Genomic DNA, 21831 nt, shown 5'->3' with positions numbered 1-21831 from the left:
TTCAGGCGACCTCATTTGAATTCCAGGGAACCCACTGGCATTGCAAAAATCTGTTTTTTAAAAAGTCACCACAACCTTCAGCTCATCCTTCGTCTACGTACGTGTTGTGACAGGATAATAAAAGTCACGATGAGAAAAGCCGTTAAGAAGGAAGAATGTCACTAATGTCACACCACAGCCCAGGTTTTCCCAGGTTTCCCAGGTTTCCCCAGGTCAGCCCAGTCATGCTGTGACACGTGCGCTGTTAAAGACATGCAGCCTACACCCGGTGTGACTGTTGCTGCTGTACACCCACCAGTCAAAGTCATTGTAGTCGTTCTTGGCGTGCGCCCAGAAGTAGAGAAACACCAGAGTTAGACAAAAGGCTGCCACCAGCAGAGCAGAGCTGACGCCCTCACACTGTCAACAACAAGAAGTGGTGTAAGACAGACATCGCACTGCACTTCAATCTGAGGCACAAGGTCCCTGACGCATTTATCATCTGGTTTCCATGGAGACGGGCGCTGACCCTTGACCTTGTCAAGACGGAGGAGTTTTTATGTGACGAGGTTGAAGGTGTGACTCCGTGTCAGTGTTTGTGTGTGTGTTTACTGTTACAGTGACGACAAATATTTAGACCTGACGACTGTTAAACCACTGATGCTAAGATGTAATAATTGAAGGAGAGAAATCAATACACCGTTGAACAGTATTTACTGTCTGTTACTCTTCTGTGGAACATTATACTGCAGTATTATTGAGCACCTCAGCCTGTGTTAATATTTAATGTTTTCTTAATTTCTTTTGTCATTTTTTCAACTTCTGATTTAAATATTTAAAAAAGGCATTTCACACAGAAAACGAAGAACATAATAAATAACGACTAGACATCACTTTTTTAGTATAGAGAGTGCGGAGATTAAAGATAGTCAAGTTAATCATGTTAAAGGAATAGTTAAATGTTTGCGATTGTGAGAGTTCCTTGTGAAGTTTACTAATTGTGAAATGACCACTAGGGTGCAGTAAAGCACCTCGTGAGAGTTCCTTGTGAAGTTTACTAATGGGGAAATGGGGAAAAGTTTTTATTCTTTGAGGTAAAGAATAAAAATATGTTGTTTAATAAAACCCCAGAAGAAGAGTGGGGGAGGGTGAGGATAAGCTGACGGACTTTAGACAAACTTTATTTGAGATTTGTCATAAACTGTTGTGTCAGTTACTTTTGCAAATGTTTCTCTATGTCCTTTGGCAACATCCTGGGATGTCAGCCAAACATTTTTGACATGACACCATTGACAGGAAGACTGACAATGCAGAGCAGATCTGGGTTTCTCCAGATGTTCTCGTGTTGGACGTTTCCTGACCTTGTTGCAGCAGCAGTCTCCTGGCTGAGTACGGCTCTCCTGACGTCTCCATCTGCAGCCGTACAGCCCGTTCAGACACCACAGTAAAGAATGGTGTTTGTAACGCCGCAGGACTTTTGCACGAACAGCGTACAGTCGACCAAACTGCAACTGGGACAAGGTGGAGGCCATGGTTTAAACTCAGCTGAAACCACCTGGCATCACAAAACCTAAAAAAACAAACAAACAAAAATAATGACAGATAAATTCCAACAGGAACATTCACAATATATAATTATTTAAGATGACCTGATATTAGTGAATTCCCAAATTTAAAATGCTTGGATCGAAAATTCTCAATGGGAATCTTGTTCCATTGTTCCTCCAGTTTTCAGGGAATTATGTTTTTTTTTAGAATGAAACCCATTGAACTGCAGTTTATCCGCATTAATACAGATTTTACTGCCTACAGAACAGAGTAAAACATCGCACAGTACAATGGCACGGTGTGTTCTGGTTTTAAGTCCAAATCCACCGGGTCCTTTATGTTGTTGTCTACAGCTTGTATACGGGAAGAACACAACGTGCCACACTGTACGAAGTCATTTACCACTTTGTTTTCATATTACGTATTTAGTTAATATATAATAAGTTGATTTAATTTAAGTCAGCAAACTATTTCAGTAATTAAATCTCTTTGCTTCATCTAATTCCAATCATTCCAATGCGAAAAACGATCTTCTTAAAACACCACATTTCACTCTGGTGTTATCAAACGACCAGAAGAGGAAATCGGACTCATTATTATCAAGTTCATGTTTGAACAGCAGCGTTTATAAAAGACATCAACGTCTTTCTGCATGTTTGTTTAATGCTAACATCTTTTCTTACCCTTTTGAATTCTTAAAGCGGAGAGAAGCCAGAGGTGTAGCCGCCGACCGCTTATCTTCCTCGGGTAACGCGGTCCAAACCAGTGGCCTCGGGCAGGATAACATTGCGTCAAGTTACTCACAATAACAAGAGCTTGATCGGAGGAACCCTTAAAAGAAAAGCGTAAAAATACAAGGTGCATCAGTTTGTGTATAAACCCAATTCGAGAAGAGCCTACTAATGCTTTCTTTTATCTGTTGCTTACAATTTCACAAATATAGTTCAAAAGTATACTTTAAATAATTAAACTAGGGCGTTTCTTTGCACGCTGATGTCGCTGTGGAAATGCGAACAATATTTTATTTTGAAAATAATGCGAACGTTAGTTTATAATAACCAGCATTTCTGTTGTTCTAGACGATAACTACCGGTAACCAAATCACCGACCGTCACCTGCCATGGTGATAAAATCAGACGCATCACCAGGTGAATCCAGGAGACCGGGGAATAGTGGTCTCCTAATAAAAAGGAGAAATAAACAAACATTTGTACAGGATGTGCAGAACGACTCAAATCACCATGTTTAGTATCCTGTTTGAAAATTCTTAAACTACCAATGCAAATGTAGAGTTAGGGGCAATGTCTGTAATAACAAATAATACCTGAAGGTATTCTATGAGCAAACGGAACAAAACTTTATGTTATTTAACCTGACATGAGTATAATTTAGACTAACTAACTTTTAGGTTCATATCATTAACAGAGTTTTTGAGGAAAAGGTGAAAAATTCAAGACACATTTTGCGATAAAATATTTTTGCATTTGAGTACTGTTTTGTGTGATCAAAAGGGCTTTTGGAGACACTGAATTGGTTTGGATACTACTACTAGTATAGGGATCATATCTTAATAAGGGAATTGGTTTGGATACTACTACTAGTATTGGGATCATATCTTAATAAGGAATTTGTGTGTGTGTGTGTGTGTGTGTGCAATTTCAGACCTCCACAGTTGACACAAGGTTACATCTGCAAAAAAAGGGGCAACAAAGGTTTTGTCCTGAGGGGTTTTTCCTACACCTGCGGGGTGTGTTGTCAGTAAGATTCGTGTTGGTCTTTCATTATCTAGCAATTTAGTTACATAGGCTCTTAAGTTGGAAATTGAGGCAAACAACATGAAACAACAGACGAATCTATAGAAATACACCTTAGCTCAAACATTTTAGTAGCTACTTGTTTTTCTTAAGTTTGAACTGTCAAATTATTTTCCAGTTAGTCAAGTTTACTGTTTCACCTTGAGGCAAAAAAACCGAGAATGAATGTTTCTATTCCTTGTTCAGACCTTCAAAATAAACCCTTATTGAACAAAAAACAGAAAACTATCAAATGGTAGTCAAAGATTTGTCATTGGAAGTCAAAAACGGAAAAACGCAATATTTAATTTCACTCCTGACAAACAAACTTTGGGGAAAAGGAAAATGTTCAATTTAATGACTTTTGTGCAAAATAGTCCTATATAGAGACCACATAAAAGTATTACAGTTTGGACAAAAGTTGGAAAAAAACTGAAAAATATATAGCTATATAAGATTTCTCTTACACTATTACTATAAATAATATATTAATATAATAATATATTAATAATATAGTAATATAAACTACTATAAATTCCGAGAAAACAAAGATCAGAATCTCGAAAATATATAACCTGTGAATTGTGTATCGGTGAACCTCCCTGTGGCCCTCATTATTTCCCTAGTTGGATTTGACTGGCGCGCTTTTATTTTGAAGGCTGGCCCTGCCCCGTTTCCGTCTGGGTAGTATTTGACAGAGGAGAGTTTTAAAGTAAAGTTCAGTCACTCGTGAAACAGCAGCGAGTTTGTCCTTCGGGTCACTCCGTCTCTCTGTCGCTGAACAGCCGCAGAACAATGATCGACCTGTGGATCTCTCTGTCGGTGCTGGTCGCCGCGGTTCTTCTGAGTGAAGCCACGCGTCGCATCACGTCTCGGCTGTTCGCCAGAGCCTCCTGGCTTTACTTGCTGGAAGCAGCGTCCACTTTCCAGCTGTGTTGCTGCTCCCAGGAGCTCAAACTGCTGGCAGAAAAGGCCAACCTGAAACCACAGCCGCTGATCGCACTCACTCTCACCTACACAATCACCGTCGTCCACCTCACTACTTTCCGGGGAGCAGCTTGTAACCCGGTCGGGGTTCTGGACCGGGTGTACCGGGGTATCATTTCGGGTAGGGCTGCTGTCGTCCTCATCGCCTGTCAGTTCTCTGCCGCGTTGGCCTCGCAGTTTTTCGCAGCCTCCGTGTGGTCGCTGGGTCTCTCCGACGTCCACGTCCGGCAGCAGAAGTTTGGGACTAGGTGTTTCGATCCAGTGGGTGGGACGCTGCTGGAAGCCGCGGCAGCAGAGCTGGTGGGCGCCTTCATTATGCAAGCCGTGGTGCTGAATCTCCACAAAGTGGACGCGAAACTTCGAGTGTTCTGCATTGCTACTCTCATCACTACTCTGAGCTACGCAGGTCTGTGATTTAATCAAAACCATCCAAACACTGGGTCAGGGTACATAAGTGTGACATAAAACGTTCGTTTAGGGTTCATAAAAGATATATTTCAGACATTAATTTGCAAAAAAAACAAAACAAAAACAAAACAAAAACTGCCAGTTAGTGATTTTGGTCAACGTTTGTAGATGTGAACGGCCAAGTACAAAAACTATTGACAATCGCTTAAAACGTGCTCAAAAGATCATTACAAATGCCATGTCGTGTAAAGTGAATTAACTGCATGCAGCATAGCCTTTAAAATACATATAGTCTTGATTTGCAAGGCAAACATTGTGATGTCATCACAAAAAAAAACTTGGCATATGTATTTTCTCAACTAATCCGCAATTTGCTTGCTCAACAAAATGCCAAAAAATAAAGTCAAATATTCAAATATTATGCAAAAACAGAGGTTAAAAAAATGTTTAAACTAACTGAATATACATGATAAGTTAACTGTGTTAAGGATGTGCAGTAATAAATATCTTAATTTTACATTTACATTTACATCCCTAGGTTATAAGTCATAGGTTGACTTATACATCTGTTCATATTGTTGGAAAGCAAACAAATGTGTTTGTTTTGCTTTCCACTAATATTATATATTGCACTAATATCTGTAGGCGGCAGATTTTAGGGTACCTTTTTACACAATAATACTTTAGTGGCGGGTTTGGTCAGAGTGAGACCCTGAAGAAGACTCAGATAAAAGTTAAAGCACAGCTAAAACCACAGAAACCTTTTTTTCTGAAAAATAATCACTTAAAAAATGCCCAAAGGTCAGTGAACAATTAAAGAGGAGATCTAAGAACCAAACGAGGAGTAAAATTAAATTAAAAATATTTACCTCGGTTTCTGGAAAACTATTGTAAACTATTGACATGCTTCAAGCTACTGCCCTAAGTGGTGATTCATTAAGGTATTTAACAAAATACCACCTCTGGGGTTGCTCTGATCAAGGATATTATAATTTTACTTAAATACTGTTTCCTTTCCTTTGGCGTTTATTTAACCTTTTAGCATGTACACTGTAAAAGGAACATCCTCTTTCAGTTAATTCCCATTAGGTATAAATGCAAACTGCATAATGCATGTAACTTGGACCAGCCTTCATTTTCTTCTGTTTTTCCTTCACTCTCCTGCAGTTGGCAGTATTTCAGGGTCTGTTTTGAACCCTGTCTTAGCCTTCGCCATCCAGTTCCCCTGCAGTGGGCACACCTATCTGGAATACTGCTTTGTCTACTGGCTAGGACCAGCTTCAGGTAAGGAGCAGAGGTGACAGGTGATGTTTGACCCAGATATAAGCGGAGGAAATTAATGATTGTTAAAATGATGTAAACTGCCACATTTTGTAGCATAAACCTCATCTGTGAAATTTTCTTTTAAAACTAACTTCTGTATTGTATTGTCCTAAACATTGTTTCACACTCACTTGGAAGTGTACAGCTCCTCACAGTGATAGAGCTCTGCACTATATTTAGCTAGCTGCCCATTTTAGTTGTTGAGAACCATAAAATCCTCACAATAGCAATCTGTTCTCTACTTCTGGTACCAGGTGTTGCGAGCTGCGTCCTGCTAGTGGACAAGATACTTCCGTTCCTGTCTGGTAAAAGCAGCGTCGGACAGGACGTCGCTACAGCTGCGCACAAATCCAAGATGCAGTAACCGGGAACCAAGGTTTTAGTCCCCTCCTGTGAATCATTCCAGTTCAGCTGATGAAGAGGATTTAAGGGTTTAAAAGGCTGCAGTTTGAAGCTACAGCTGTTTTCTGTTGTGCAGGTCGAAAACTACAAACATTGAAGATTTGCTTAAAGAAAAAAAAAACAGGCCTGCAAACACACACTCACATAGGAAAACACTCACAGCTACTATTTAAATGTTTGCTCCTGGTGTCAGGAGTTTGACAAACTCTCCCACACACCAATGTCAATAGATGAAAATGTTTAATTAAAACCCCGCCCCAAGACGTGACAGGTTCTACTCTGCTGATGCCTTTGTTTTAGGTTAAGTTCAGTTAATTAAAGTATAACAAATCATTTCAGATGACAGTCAATGAATGACACATTAATATTTACAAATATTGGCAGCAGTGGCTCAGAAACACCTACAGTCTACAGTTACGTTAAATCCCTTATTTTCTCTATGGACTTTGGTACTGTGAATGAACAGTCTACAGACTGAGACAAACTTCTGTTTAAATGTGAAAGAAAAACTCAGGTGTTATTTATGTGGTGTTTATTCATTTGACGTGATGTTTGTAATAAAGACGATCTGAAACCAAGTGAGCTTTAACAACTCACGGCTTCACTTCTACAAGATCGTCATCTTTAGTCTATAGTCTGTGGTTAACGCCAGATCTGACGCCTGTCTCACTGCAGCAACCTCAAAAGCAAAATCAGGTATTTCATGTAGCATAGTACTTGTAATAATATTTTGGGCATTTAAACAGACGTGCTGTTCTTCCAAACACTAAACACAAACCTTATTTAATAACATCCAACAACTTTCTTCCTCATGCTAAGACTTTGTCTTAACTAAGCACAACTTAAGAAATCAAAGGCTGAAGACCAGGGAAATACACCTTACAGCCTTCTTGACCTGAAAATGATCAGTGTCAATGTGAAATTTCATAGGGACCATTAAGTTTTAAGAAATCTCAGTCCCAGACGGGATTGATTGGAACAAAATAAATATAATAATGAAAAAAGTACTTTTATTTCATATATTTCCATACGTGTCTGTGATGTTCATGGAACTTTTTTTCTGCACATTTTTGCACACACTTATGTGAATAGTTGCGAAAAGACATTTAACAGTTTTATTTGACCAGCAACAGGCCAAGGACTAAACACTAAAACCTCACAAACAAAGACAACTGTGTTATTGACTGTGTAACTGTCATATCACTAACAGCTTCAAGCCTAAAATTGGAGCAAACACTTGTTTTCCACCTCTTTCTGTGCATTTCATGTGTAAATACCAGATTAAAAATTATGACATAACTGTTTCAACTGGGTTGTTAAGGGTTTTTTTATTTATTTATTTTTTCTTTTGTGCAGTGTTTGAGGTTCAAAATATCAGCTGGTACATGAAATCTGTTCTTTATTCTCTGCATTAGTTTCCTCAACATTTTCTTGTTTTCTGTTTCTCTGTATGACACTTGATAAGTTCCTTACATCCATTACATTGTAATGTAATGTAATGTTTGTTGATAATTAATTTTAGAAGTGTTATACAAAATAGATATGACTGTTTATTCTACTCAGTTGGACATTTGTTGCAATACAAATCTGGCTGTATGTGACCGATATATATTAAAAATCAAGTTTGAATTTATTACTGAGTTCTTGTGTCTCGTATTTCAGCAACTACTCAAAAAGCGACTTAGTATAGAGCAACGTGCAGTCATTTGCATAGAAATATGTATAGTCACGTGTATAAGCTTTGCTACAAATTTTAAAAAATATATTTTTATGTCGCCGTGTACGCGCACACGTCCCCGATAACTCTTATTTATCATAAAGTTATACATATGACGTAGTGTCTTTAAAAACTCACTAAAACACTTAATTATTTGTCACACAGACACTAGTCAGTTTGTTACACTCCTGGTTGCTCATTAACGTAATTAAGATGACGTGACACTTACCCTTCCGGTGACAACAACGTCGTCTTTCGCGGTTAGACTCCAGACCAGGATACAGCTGACAAAACCAGATTGTGTCCATTTATAACCCGTTCATGGTTCAGGCTACTGCATGCCTGATAATCTGTCCGCCCTGACTGCTTCAATATTTCAATATACAAAGTAAAATTTAGCCTATCACGTTGTGTTATGTACTGTTCAGTATCACGTGACGTCCGGTGTTCAGTCTGATTTGTACCCCACTGATCTACGCATCTTCGTCTATCCTAGTCCATAAAATCAGTATTCGCTTGGAATAAAGTACGTCTTTGTCATGAATAAGTAATATATTTTATACATTTTAACTGTTAATACAGAAAATGTCGTGTGTGTATATATACCGTAAACTAGAATGCAGTTTAACAACTGTATACTAATCTGATAGGTGAATTACACCCATCAGATTAATGTACGTATATACTAATCTGATAGGTGAATTACACCTACAAGTTTAATACCCTATATGTATTGAATATAAAGGCCTACAACACAAATAACTGTTATTATTTATATATAATATATTAATATTAAAACATCCCCAAATATTAAAAATTTCATCCGAGGGGCTTTAAACAGGTAAAGGAATAGCCCAGGGTTAGAAGCTAAAAAAAGCCCCAAAACGGTTTGACGTTGGTAGCAATAACCACATCGAGTGGACGTGAGGCTTCAAAGCTGTTTTATTATGACAAATGTACAAGAGCAGATCCATAGGAAACAAGAGTCAAGTTAACAAAAACACAGCGAGGAGCCGTGGACCACCGGTGTGTGTGCGTCCACAGTGTAAGGACAGAACGTCCTTCGTCCTACAGTCGTTATGAGGTAAAGAGGAAACTGTTAACACTTGTCTCATTGGCACTAACATCAACTTTTTTTTTTAAAAATGTACCGTCACCACCTGTAATTTCTCTCTTTTCCTGTTTACAGTCGGTTATTTCATAACCGTCGTGTTCAATGTAAAGAAAATTTAACAAAAAAACAAACAAAACAAAAACGCATATTTTTCTTTTGGCTTCTTTAAACCGACTAACCTTAAAAACTTTAACGGTTTTTTTCTGTTTTGCCTGTACGTCACATTGGGGTCTGAGTATCAACAGCGGTCGATCCTGTGAAAACCATGCTGCCATGAATTTACACAAACATTTTACGTTTTTCCCCGTAAATAAGATTTAGATTTTTTTTTTTACTCTGACACATTCCTCCACGAACCAAACCTTAACATCAGTTCATGCTTTTCTGCTCCGTATTTCTCTCTTTCACACACACACACATCCACATGCCAAAGTTTTCTGGTTATCTTACAAAAAGGAAAAAAAAACTGAGCCAATATTAACTCTCTACAAAAGAAATCAATTAGAAACTCATGCAATCCCAAAGAATTGCCCCATATACAGGTATATTTTTTGTTTTTGTTTTTTTTATATATAGAAAAAATGCCTCTAAATATTTATAATACAGCAAGAAAAACTAGATATACACAGACAGGATCCAGCCGAGGACAAAAGACTCGTTGTCACTCTATGTTTTTCTTCTCTTTCTGTCCAATTTGTCTCCACTACAAGTTAAGGAGACAGAATCTGGTTGAAACTAGATTTTTAAACATAAAGAGCAGAAAGAATTAAAACAGAAAATGTGACAGGGTTAACTTTGGAGCATGAGTGTTGTTATTTTTTGCAATGTACAAAAGAAAATAAAAAATAAACCACTTTACATTTTCAGACAACAGTACACGTTATGATATACAAAAAAATACATTATTGTTTAAAAAAAATAATAGTCACAAAAGTAACAAGACCAAGATGAGGGAAAGCTAGACTAAAAGTTGCGATTTGACTGTTTGATTGTTTGTCAGAAGTTCAGCACTGATGCTGAAGTCAGTGCACATAGTAAAATGACCACTTATTAATTTTATTGTTATGTTAAAACAATGTACAAAAGCTACACTAAAGATGAACTGGAGGCTTCCAGGGCAAATGGATTGGTCACTGATTTACATTCACACCTTCATGTCAGGAAAAATGTTGATAACACTTAAATATTCAGGAATTTAAAAAAAAGAAAGATGATTTGTTTTGTTTGGTAGAAACTGATTATTTTCCTCCAATAATAAATAGTTTCAACTTCACTCAGGACGTGTAAGAAAGATTAAGATATTTTTGAAAATGTCTGGAAGAATGAGATGAGAAGATCGCCACCACTCATCAAAACTTAGTGTTGCATTTCTCTGACCTGCCAACAGCAAAGAAAACAAAAACAAAAAAACATTTATATTGTTTTCCATCATCACCAAGCCATATCGTCACAGGCACAAACCAATTCTAAAAACTGTAGAATTCACAGCTAAATGTGGAGTATGCAGGAATTTGAACTATAGTCATACAGACATTTATTAACCAGCAGCCAGGCTGCCATCTGGTTATGTTTTCTCTCATTTCTCTTTGCCTTTGCTAAAGTTCTTGGGTGAAAAATATTTACCAGTAGAAAATATTCACCACTAGGTGGCAGAAATGCTATTCAAAATATGCTACCTCACAGGTAGGCCCTCTGAAAGGACAATGATTGTTTCTAAAATTATTGTAAATAAACCTTTTTAAAGCAGAACACAATTCCATGATCATTTGAGGAAAGTAAAACTGTGAAATTTCTAGTTTGACCAAAGAGTTTAGGAATGAAAGTGAAATCAAATGTATGTTTGATCTCCAGACTTCGTGCCACAGAATGATTTCCCATGTTCTCCAATACACACTGATCACGATGGGCGACGAAGCAGAGTTTGTGATTGTGAAAGTTGTGGGTGGAGATGCAAGGTTTATTTGGCAGTAGAGCTGGGGGGAGGGGTCTGCAGCGGTACAATCCCACAGGGACAGCATGACACTAGTCCACTCTGACTGCGTTAGAGGAGAAATGAGCTGCAGGCGAGTAAAAAAGACGATGAGGGTGTGTGTGTGTTTGAAGGGGCCTCGGTAGGAATAATAAAGTTAAGCAATATAAAAATACAATACCACAAAAAAAATGAAACAGTGCACATTTTTCTTGGTTTTTTTTGTTTTTTGTTTTTTTTTTACAACTCTTCGTTATTGCAGACGTAGTCCACGAGGTCTGTGACTCCTAACAGATCGTCTTCATCTTCGTCCTGGGCTGGCATCTCCTGGCCAACAAGGCCATTCGGGGCAGCAGCAGTAGAGGCTGGTGTTGCACTGATGGTTTTGGGTTGATCCAGGTTTGGGAGGAGTGCTGCAGGAGGAGCAGCAGCAGGAGGAGCAGCAGCAGCAGCAGCAGCAACAACAGGAGCAACAGCAGGAGAAGAAGGAGCGGGAGGAGAACACGTGGCATTTAGGTTTTTAACTTGGCTCTGTCCGTTGGTGGGGGCCTCCTCTGCTGTGTTGCAGTCCGGTGAGTCTGTCCCCTTTGACTCCTCTGCTTTTTTCTCCTTTGGTTTCTCATCTTGTTCCTCCTCTTCCTCGTCATCGTCCGAGTCAATGCGGTTCACCCGTTTGCGGACGGGTCTGTCCTCTGAGGAGGAGTCGCCCGACCGCGCCGCAGCCCACCCAGCCCTCCGAGTCGGCGTCCTCCCACGCTCTTCTGCGCTTTAGGGCCAGACGCCTGCGTCGCTGCCTTGAGTCCTCGTCTGAGGAGTCGGCTCGCCTCTTAACTCTCTCCTCCCTGGACTCCTCTTCAGAGTCCTTGAAACTCACTGGGAAAAGAAAAAACACAATATGGAGATGTTAGACAATTGACAAACCATTTCACGTCTTACGAACGACTCTTTGGCTCTAGTATGTTCAAAGGCATTTTTTGTTGAGAGTTTGTAAGCTACATTCCTACACCAAAGTCTAACAGAGAATCTGAATTTTTATCCTGCAGCGACATTTGTGTTAATAATCTACTTTGATTCTTTTATTTAGTATTGTAAATTCAAATTAGCTGTTTTACCACATTCAAATGTGATACTGCATGGAACAGTAATAAGCTGACAATGAGAACGTTTTCTTCTGACTGACCCTCACTGTCTGAGCTCTCGGGTCGACGGCTGGATTTAAGTTTGGGACGTTTGGCGCTGGGCTGCGAGCCTTCCGACTCTGACGTCTCACAGTAGTTCACTGTTGGTTTCTGGCTGCGGCGAGACCGTCTCCGACTCATGTCCAGGTCGCTGTCACTATACTCACTGGAGCCTTCAGTCACTGGACGCACAGACACATAAATGATGGAAGAAGAATGACCAAAAGGAAAACTCATTTTGGACAGAGATTATACTGCAGTGACATGGTGGACAGATGCCCCGTGTGACCTAAATACCTATTTCCTCCTCATCGTCTTCATCAGTCTCCTCCTCTTCGTCGTCCGAGTAACCTCTCGGCCTGCGTCTCTTTCTGGAACTTCGCCGCGTCGGCTGCCGTTTCCACGAGGATTTCCGCTGCCTTCCACTGTCTTTGCTACCGAAGTCACTGTCGTTGGAGTCGGCCTCGGACTCTGCCTCCGACTCGTTGTTCGAGACGACAAAGTCCTCCTCAGAGCTGCAGAAGAGAAGAAGGTCAAAGAAGGTATGAAATGAATTATGGGGAGAGTGAAAGAAAGTCAATGCTGCAGTTTCATTGCTTCCACTCACCTTTCACTGAGACGGAACTCTTCCTCGCTCTCCTCTTCATCCACAGTGCTGTCACTGTCCAGGTCATTCAGTCGCCGGCGTTTCTTCTTTCGTTGTGCGGCAGTGCTGAGCGGCGGTCGACCGTTCTCTTTACCCTCGTCTGCCTGAAGGATTACGGACATGTCCTTCCCTCTGTGGCCTGTGATGTTGGCCATGTCTTTACCTCGACCGGCTCCTGAACACAATTCCAAAGTACTCCATTTTAAAAAAAGTTTTGTTACTGGCAAAAGGGGGATGTAAATATTTAATTTTACTTTCTTACCTCCACCTTCTGCTTCCTTGATGTCCTCCTCAATGGCCTCCTCGATCGCTTCGTCAAACTCATCAAATCTGCAGAAGTTCAAATTAGAACCAGCCATGATCAGCTTCAACTTCACATCAGTCACTGAATTATTCAAAACATGTCTGCACAAATTACAACTACAACAAATACAACATAAATATAATGTATAATAGAAAATTTTATTTAGATTAATTTAGAAAAAAAACAAGCAAAACTAAATTCTAACAAAAATTTTGACAGATAGAAGACCAACGCCCCCTGCAGGAGTAAACCCTCATGAACATTTGTCTTTTTTTTTTTAAAGAAAATGAGTATCACTTTGTCTTGGAGTGAAGACAAACCTGTAGCTGATGGGTCTTTTAGTCCGTGTTGACCTCTGACCCCAGCTTTTATGTTTCTTGGACTCTTTCTTCTCTTTGATTAAGATTTGAGGTTTCTCCTCCTCCACCTCCATCTCCACCTGTACAGTGTCAGTGGTTAATGGCTTGATTGATTGATATGATTTAACACTGAACATGAACACGGTTTGTACGTACCGAGGGCGTGATGATGTTTTCTAGGCTGATTCCAACATAAATAAGACGCTCCTTTCTGAAAATTATTTTTTTTAAAAATCAGACAATTGTTAACATTATCAACACATATTTACTGTTGGCTGTCACTGTGTTTACTGGCAGTTGAGGCACAGATTGAAGATAAGACATCTCACCGTCTCTCTGCTCGTTCCCTTTTTTTCAAAGCAGCATCTAGGTTGACGAGCTGCTCCTCTAGTTTGTCACAGAGCTGTTTCTAGACAGGAGGAAAAAAAAAACAATTTTAGTCATTAAACGTTTGCATATTTTTCTTTGACTTTCAGTTTTTCCCATATCAAATGTGGTGATGTTAGATTGATCCGTACATGCTGACAGGGCGGACAGAACCATTCTCCATCAGGGATGACCATGAGAGGAGGTCGCAAACAGGCCGTGTGATAGCCGCTGTCACAGGAATCGCAAAGCAGGATCTGCACAGCACAGGTGAACAGAAAGTTAGGTTTCATACAAAGACATGGTTTAAAATAGATTTAGAAAAGGAATCAAAAACTGAATCTTATATAAATTCAACCAACAGAAAAACTGAGGAAATATTGTAAAAAAATGTAGATTTTAAATTGTAAATCATTTACTCCTTCACATAAACAGTTAGGGAAATATGTACAACCTTGGAAGTGTGTTTATAATGTGTTTGACAAATGTGCAGTGTCGTCTACACACCAGCTCAGGGTGATTTGGAAGACCACAGTGTTTGCAGGGGTCGTCGTTCGGAGGTAGGTCATCGTCTGAGGACGTGGAGGAGTCCGAGCTCCTTCTTTCTCTGTTCCGGTTCCGTCTCTTCTTGGTCCTCTCCACCTTGTAGTCTTCATCGCTGGTGTCTTCTTCCTCGCTCTCTTCCTCCTCACTGGACTCCTCGTCACTGTTTTCCTCGTCTTCAGAGCTTTTCTTTTTACGACGTGTGCGGGTGTTGGACCAACGGACCTTCCGTCTTTTCCTCCCCTTTAGAAAAAAAAAATGTCAGATATAAATATAATGAAAGGTCAACACCACAAAAAAGAAATTATTTAAAACAGAAAGACAGAAAGTTATAAAAAATAAATGTACACCTTTGAAATAAAAATTTAAATGTCACAAAATTATTAAATTATGAGATTAAAAACAAAAAGTAATAAGACAAAGTCCAAAAATGTTGACTTTGGTGCTTAAATTTTAAATAATAATGAGAAATGTTTGTTTGGCTCTTAAAAAAAAGAAATTGTGAAAATATTACACTCACATTTTACTGTTTTTAAACTATTGTGTTTTTTAATGTAAACACTGCCACCTAGTGAGCAGTCGTACCTTAGGTTTAGGCTGGCCCTCCTGATCTGCTTTCTTCTCCCTTGGCTTCTTCTGAACCACCTTCACCTCTTCTTCCTTCTCTTCTTCCTCTTCCTCTTCTTTTCCCTGCTCTGCCTTACTCTTCTCCACTTTCTCTGGTGTTGCATGCTGCTTCTCCGCCTTCCTCTCGTTGATCTCCACTGCCTTCACTGTGGGTCTGGAGATTCTGGGCGATCTCCGCAGTGACATCCCTGTGTTGGTATCTGACTCCGAGTCTCCCTGTCTTTCCTCTTGCTGAAGTTCAGCTCTTCTTCGGTGAACTAAATGTTTGGTTCTCCGTCGACCGCCCCGCTTTGGTACATCCACCGGCGCTTCATCGCCATTGACATCTTCTCTTGTTTCCTCTTTCCCGCTTTTGTTTTCCTCGTCAGCAACTTTATTTGATGGTACTTCTGTGCTCTTTAGTTCTTCAGACTCAGCTGAGGATTTGGCATCAGCTCCTTGTAGTTCATTTTTTTCCGATTTGTCAGAATTTTCACTTTGTTTATTCTCGTCCGACTGATCCGGTTTCGGGGCTTTATCTCCTGCTGATTCCTCCTCCTCTCTGCGGTCCTTACAGGGATGTTTATCGTTCAAAGATTTCTCACCTTCAGAGCCTTTCCCACTTTCCTTTTCAGAGTCGGTTTTCTTTTCAGAGGACACCTGCTCCATCTCTGTTGCCTTTGGTGAGTCGTCTGGTTTCTGATTTTCACTTTCTGTAGCTTTTTCCTGAGTTTCTTCAGGGACGTTTGTCTCCTTTTCCTGACTGGATTTATTATTCCCTTCTGATGTTTCCTCTTTTGTTTCAGCAGCTTTTGCCTCAGTTTTATCACCATTTTCTTCTGACTTCTTCAGATCGTCTTTAACGCTGACTCCTTCCACTTCCATCGGCTCGGGCGCAGAGTCACTTTTCTTAAGATCCTGTTGCAGTGAAGCTTTGTCACAGTTGACATTTTCCGCTACGTCTTCACGCTTTTCCGTTTCCTCGGTCTTATCTGTGACTTCATCGACATTCTCTGGCGTCCCCTTCAGGTCGTTTTTGTCATTCTCTGTAGGAGCAGATGATTCTAATTTATCAACCTTTTTGATAACTGAAGTCTCGGTCGCTGCAGTAATGTCGGGTTTTTCTTCTGATGGTTGCGTCTCTGATGGTTTGTCCAGTCTTTTAATGACAGAGGAACAAGCAGCGACTTCCTGAGTCTCTTTGCTGTCGCTATCTTTCACTGTTTCTGTCTCTTTACTGACAGCTGGTGCTTCCGTGTCATGGGTTTCCTTTGAATCATCTCTGCTGTCAGACTGTGCCTCGGCCACTTTGATGACTTCTGGGGTTTCTTTCACCAGCGGCTCTTCTGGTTTGGCTTCATTACTGTCAAGCTGCAGCGTATCTTTACCAGTGTTATTGGGCACGTCTGTTTTTATAACATCAGAGACATATTTCATTTTCTCCGATGTGTTGGGTTCCTGGGTTTTACCCGACTCTGTTTCCATGTCAGCTGAGGATGTTTCTTCTTCAGGGTCTTTGGACTCAGCTTTGTTGGATGTGACTTCCTGTCTTAGATTTTGTTCCTCGGTCTCAGCTGTTTTGGATGTTTTATCCCCCTCTGTTGATGTGGCTGCATTTCCATTAGACGCCTCGACTTCACAGGCTAGGCTGTGTTTTATATTTTCAACCTCTTCTTGACATGATTTGTCTGGTGCATTATTAACCACGTCTTTAGGTCCAGGTGGTGACTCAGCTTTCAGTGGTGGAGGAGACTCGTGAGCTTCTTTCTCTTCTGCTGCCGAAGCGCTATCATTTTCTCCCACCACAGCTTCGGTCGTGGACTTCTCCTGGTGCGACGTGACCTCCTGTGTGACACGTTCACTGCCGGCCGTGTCCATTTGATCTGTTCTTTCTGTGTCTGTTGACGGTGAGTCCTTTTTCAGCTCCAAGTTGGATTTAACGGCGGTTGCTTCAGTCTTCTGCTCTCCTAACGTCTGACGACAGTGTAGATCTTTCTCCGACTCTGGCAGGCTTTCTCCGTTGACGTGGTCGTTTACCCTCTTTGTCTGTTCCGGAGTCACGTCAGCTTTAGGAGCGTCTTTGACCTGTGTGACTGGTGGAGTTGGCACGATGTTGCTGCTGCTTTTCTCAAAGTCTTCACTGAACTTCATTCCTCTTTTCTTCAGGGGTATCTTGTTCTGCTGCTCATTCTTCAGTGCTTGCTGTATCTCCTCAGCTGCGTTCTTCTTCGTCTCCACTTCTTTTTCAACCTTTACTAATGAATGAGTGGTCGTATCCGAGGCCGTTTCACTCGATTCTGTCCTTGTCTTAGTGTCCGTGACCTCCATCGGCTCTTCTTTGATGCTCTGGACTTTGGTGCCTTTATTTTCTGAGCAGTGATCGGCTTCGGTTTTACTTTCAATGACACCATTCAATGACGACTGGGCCTCGGAGGCTTCACATTTCAACTTTTCATTTTGAGAGTCTTTCTCGTCCTTCTCCGTCTTTGGTGAAACCGGACAGGAAGCTTTGTTGGAGTCTTTTTCTTCATCTGATGTGTCCTCGTTCTTCTTAACTTCACCTGTTACAATGAATAGAAAAGATTTAACCAACATTCAGAAGTTTGATGTTGACAAAAGTATGATATATTCTTGTAAAACTCACTAGCCGCGTAGACTGAAAAGTCATGATAAGGTAATATACACAGACACAAGTGAAAACAGATGAATGCTAAATTTAGCTTTCTTTTTAAAATATTTTTTTGTTTCCCTACCCCTACATATTTGTATTCAATTGTCATTTTTTAAAATGATTAATATCATTATCTATCATCCTGATCTCACTTAGACCATTATATTAAAGAAAAGTTTGAATAAAACTAGCTAAACAGAGCAACAAATAAAGAGATAATTGAAAACAAAAACTTTACCTTTTTCCCCACCATTTTCACCCTCAGCTTTTTTAAGCTCATCTCTTTTCAGCAGCTCCGGGTCGATCTGCGTCTTCAGAAGAGCCACGACCTCAGCCAAGTCGTTTCTATCTCTGCATGAAGAAAAGTGAAAAATCGTTACAATGTCATTTCACACTGGCTGTGGTCATTCCAAAACAGTAAGTTTCTGTTTTCTTACTTGACGATGCACTTCCACGACGAGCCGTCCAGGTCGTCCTGCTCCTCCAAGTAAAGACGCACGTTGTCGTCCTGGTCCAGCTGGAACCAGTACATTTGACCATCTTTGTCCCGGCCAATTGGCTGCAGGCGCATTTTATCTGGATCTTCTTCATTGATGGCGGTTTTGAACTTGATGTTGTCGTCAAACTGACATTCGCACAGATACTGGAGCATAAAAGAAAAACTACTGTTGTCACTACTGATTGTACTACAGTATATCACACTTCTGTTCATGTATCATTATTATTACCTTTTTAAAGTTGGAGGCACATTTAAATTACCAGTACAAATTATGCAGCACAAGCTTTTTCCCCATTATTTGTGTGTATCTGTTTTCATATTTATAAGACTTTAATTAATTAATTTTGCATCATTTACTTAGTATTTTTGGTAAATGTTTTTCTTTGTGAGAGAAAGTGGGAGGAGGTCGAATTGATTTCCCTAACTTGCAACGTGACAAACATGCATGCAGATGCATCCTCTGTCTTCACTAGTATTTTGACTGTGTTTTCCAGGCTTTATTACCAGGAGAGCATGAATGAATCAGACAGACGCTGCTGCTGCTGCTAATAATAATAATAATAACAATAATAATAAAAAACCTCTTACTTTGAGTATGGCCGTCTTGCTCTCTGTTGTCAGGCTCTTGTAACCTTTCTCTTCCAACTCCCACGCCCATGTTGTGTTGAACTCTTGGCACAGCTGCAGGAGAAAGAATATATTTTTTCCCAAATAAATCAAAGTTTGTTAAGTGAAAAGAAATCCTTTGGATCTTTATTCTTACTTCTGAATTAATGAAGATGCCACCGACCATTTTTAGTTACTTTAACTTTCATCATTTTAAAATTTATATTAATAATATTGAAACTTTACATTAATCTGAAGCTCTATCCTGCCTAATGTTTTCACTATATAATTATATAAATATAATTCCAGCATATTTGTGTAGATGTTCATCCATCTAGGTGTTGGTTCTTTAAATTATTTAAATCCAAGCCTTATAGTTAAATGTTACATCAACATGAAACATTTTTCAAAGGTGATGACATCACATTGCATTTAAAAGATGCTGTTAAAAAAGAATTATAAAAATGCAGTGCATTAGACCAGTTACCTTGACAAGATACTTTTCCCATCGGTCTGCAGACACAGACTTGCCGATTTTCCTCAGCAGCTTGACATGAAGATCAACCAGCAGCTTTGGAACTGAGGAGAGATGAGACAGCTACAGATGTTACAGGATTTAAAATAAGAAATACAGAAAGAGGAAAAGATGCACAGAAACAGTTTTCAGTGTTTCTGCTAGTTATATTTGTTTAGTTCTGCTAAGAGTCTCTCATTTTGTTACCTGCATGAGCCTTGTGACATACTTTATGTCCAAAGTTTTATGAAGACTTTTACTGACACGCATTTCTAAAAGTGTTAAAATTAAAAAATAATAAGCGTACCAGTTAAAACATTGAAATATACTTTCTTTCGTTTAATTTATGTAATGTGTGTGTGTGGTTTTAATAATTTAATAATTAAAACAGTATGTACCATTTACATTCATATACAAGAGAATAAATGAAATAATTATGTATATACATTTTAATTTTCATTTCAAGATAAAAGACTGCACCGTACAATCAGGAGAAATGGTTTAAAAAAAAGAAATCACCAACAACATGTACTATGTCAACAATGTTTGTTATTTTTTCTTCATTTTAGATAATATACAAAAGCCTTATTTGCATTTGCCAAATATTAAAATAAACAAGTCCAGTCAACAGAGGAGTCGAAGCGGGGAAACTTCAGAACCATTGAATTAATTTAAAGCCAACAGACGTCAGTGTGGGGTGAACTTTAATTACCCCCGCGCACGCGCAAACCGGAACATCTGATTATTAAAACAGTCAAGCTGAATATAATTAAAAGCACAAACGGAAATTGATCGTCGTTGACGTGACGTGAAAATTTGTGAAATTCATTAATTGACATACAAGGTGACTTAAAAGAGCATTTAAGGCACAGACGCGAATTAAAGGACTACTAAAAGTTGAACAAAAATAAATTAGACTAACAATAACTCGATAAAACAATGTCGTGCGCGCCAAAAATAATATATTTAGAAAAACTCAGACCGGAAGTCATCGTTGCAACACATTAGCTTCACGGGCTAAACCAAGCCACTACATCACAAGATATTTTAAGTGTAAATAAAGTGAATAATTCCATGGCCGCCCCACACAACGACATTTTACCGATTGTCTAGCAGAAATCACGGTCAACTGCCTAATTTGTCGCCGCTTGGCGGACACTGATGTTACAGAAGCACGCTCAGTCTCCTGTGTTGTTTGTGTTGTGTGTGTGTGCGTGTGTTAAAGGATGAGCGTTATAGCAGTACCAGATAAAAGGCAGGAGGCTTGGAGGAAAAAAATAAGCCCAATTCAAAAGCTGAAAAGTGACGGAAAACATCGTCTAAATTAGCACCTCTGAGTTTGGTTAGTGGTCAAATGAGACGCAGAACCGTTTCACAGCCCAAAGCGCGGTTATACAAGGCGGGGAAACCATGTTTGAGTGAAGAAAGAGCGGAGAAAAGCACACAATAACACACGGCCAGCTAACGTCGCCTGCTAGCGCTGCTAGCGCGGTGCCGTGATGATTCAAGCGGCGGGAGGGTTGTATGTTCCAACCTGATGAAGTGTCCTGCAGATATCTCTCCAGCTGGGGGAAAGTAAACTCCGGCAGGTCCAGCAGCGCTCCGTACCGCTCCAAGAAGGAGCAAATCACGGCGTAATTCGGACTTAAACCGGGGGAAGAACTCGCCGTTGCCGCCGAAGCAGCCATCTTTTCCACTCCAGCGTCAAACTAGCCAGTATCAATATAGCTGTTTCCGGTTTTGAAAAATAAAAGGCCATCCAAACCGAGATTATGGATAGAAAAAACCACTAAAGAGATAAATAAATAAATAAGTAAATAATCAAGTCTCTGTTGAAGATAAAGTTAATCTGCTATTTTCCCTTAATCTTTTTTTAAATTCAATTTCCGGTACCAAATGTCACCTTTGATTCACACCTTCAATTCAAAACGTTCATTTATGCTTTTTTCTAGACTATTGCGACTATTGCAGGAATTATGCAGTATACGAAATAATTCAACTAATGTCTATATGAGCATAAAGCCAAGAGTTATGAATAAAGTTTAATAATATTACAAAACATTATTATTAACGTCAGGAATTCGTTTTGTCTACTAAGGCAGCCATGGGGGGATGGGAGATGTTTCACCTTGTTTTGTCACAATTCTCATTACCATTAGATATAGTTTGACTTGTCAGACTAAAGGTAAATTTGAAATTTGATCAGTTGTAAATATAACTTAGGTTACTGAACGTTTATTTGGCCTATATTACGACCTACCATCTTCTGGTTTATGATTTGCAGTGATTCTTATCGGGG

At 39.6% G+C, this 21831-nt stretch overlaps 3 protein-coding genes across 7 annotated transcripts in view; 1 reads left to right on the top strand and 2 right to left on the bottom strand.

Annotated features, from left to right (window-relative positions):
• gdpd4b (glycerophosphodiester phosphodiesterase domain containing 4b) overlaps window positions 1-8542 on the bottom strand; it is a 13961-nt gene extending 5419 nt beyond the window's left edge. For 2 of the 5 annotated variants that reach the window (XR_003052878.1, XM_008333030.2), the window contains exons 1-4: window positions 8387-8540; window positions 2211-2358; window positions 1341-1549; window positions 296-399 (exon numbers count right to left, since the gene is read on the bottom strand). Coding sequence is in view for 1 of the 5 variants with exons in the window: in XM_008333030.2 (XP_008331252.1) it covers window positions 296-399; window positions 1341-1511 (275 nt within the window). In the remaining 4 variants the exon portion in view is untranslated. Of the gene's footprint in view, window positions 1-295; window positions 400-1340; window positions 1550-2210; window positions 2455-8386 lie in introns of those variants that run through there. The other 3 variants (XR_003052881.1, XR_003052880.1, XR_003052879.1) reach the window with 3 other exon arrangements.
• LOC103395356 (aquaporin-11-like) lies at window positions 3880-8073 on the top strand. Its single transcript, XM_008333029.3, has 3 exons — window positions 3880-4713; window positions 5883-5999; window positions 6293-8073. Exons 1-3 carry the CDS (start codon window positions 4116-4118, stop codon window positions 6400-6402), a joined length of 825 nt encoding a protein of 274 aa, XP_008331251.1. The 5' UTR covers window positions 3880-4115; the 3' UTR covers window positions 6403-8073.
• Window positions 8543-9081: 539 nt separating the features above from the next.
• LOC103395355 (remodeling and spacing factor 1-like) lies at window positions 9082-21283 on the bottom strand. The gene is given in 17 exon segments (XM_008333028.3): window positions 9082-11972; window positions 11974-12113; window positions 12421-12600; window positions 12716-12933; window positions 13026-13239; window positions 13327-13394; window positions 13689-13807; window positions 13884-13938; window positions 14057-14136; window positions 14246-14350; window positions 14601-14879; window positions 15222-17803; window positions 18152-18264; window positions 18351-18556; window positions 19001-19093; window positions 19506-19597; window positions 21067-21283. Coding segments are annotated over 17 exon segments (5190 nt in total). The 5' UTR covers window positions 21221-21283; the 3' UTR covers window positions 9082-11480.
• Between the last annotated feature and the right edge of the window lie 548 nt (window positions 21284-21831).

Source organism: Cynoglossus semilaevis, chromosome 19 (genome assembly GCF_000523025.1).
Source record: "Cynoglossus semilaevis isolate Cse_v1.0 chromosome 19, Cse_v1.0, whole genome shotgun sequence".
In the NCBI taxonomy this organism is placed as follows: domain Eukaryota; kingdom Metazoa; phylum Chordata; class Actinopteri; order Pleuronectiformes; family Cynoglossidae; genus Cynoglossus; species Cynoglossus semilaevis.
This window is presented reverse-complemented; position numbering and strand designations above follow the sequence as displayed.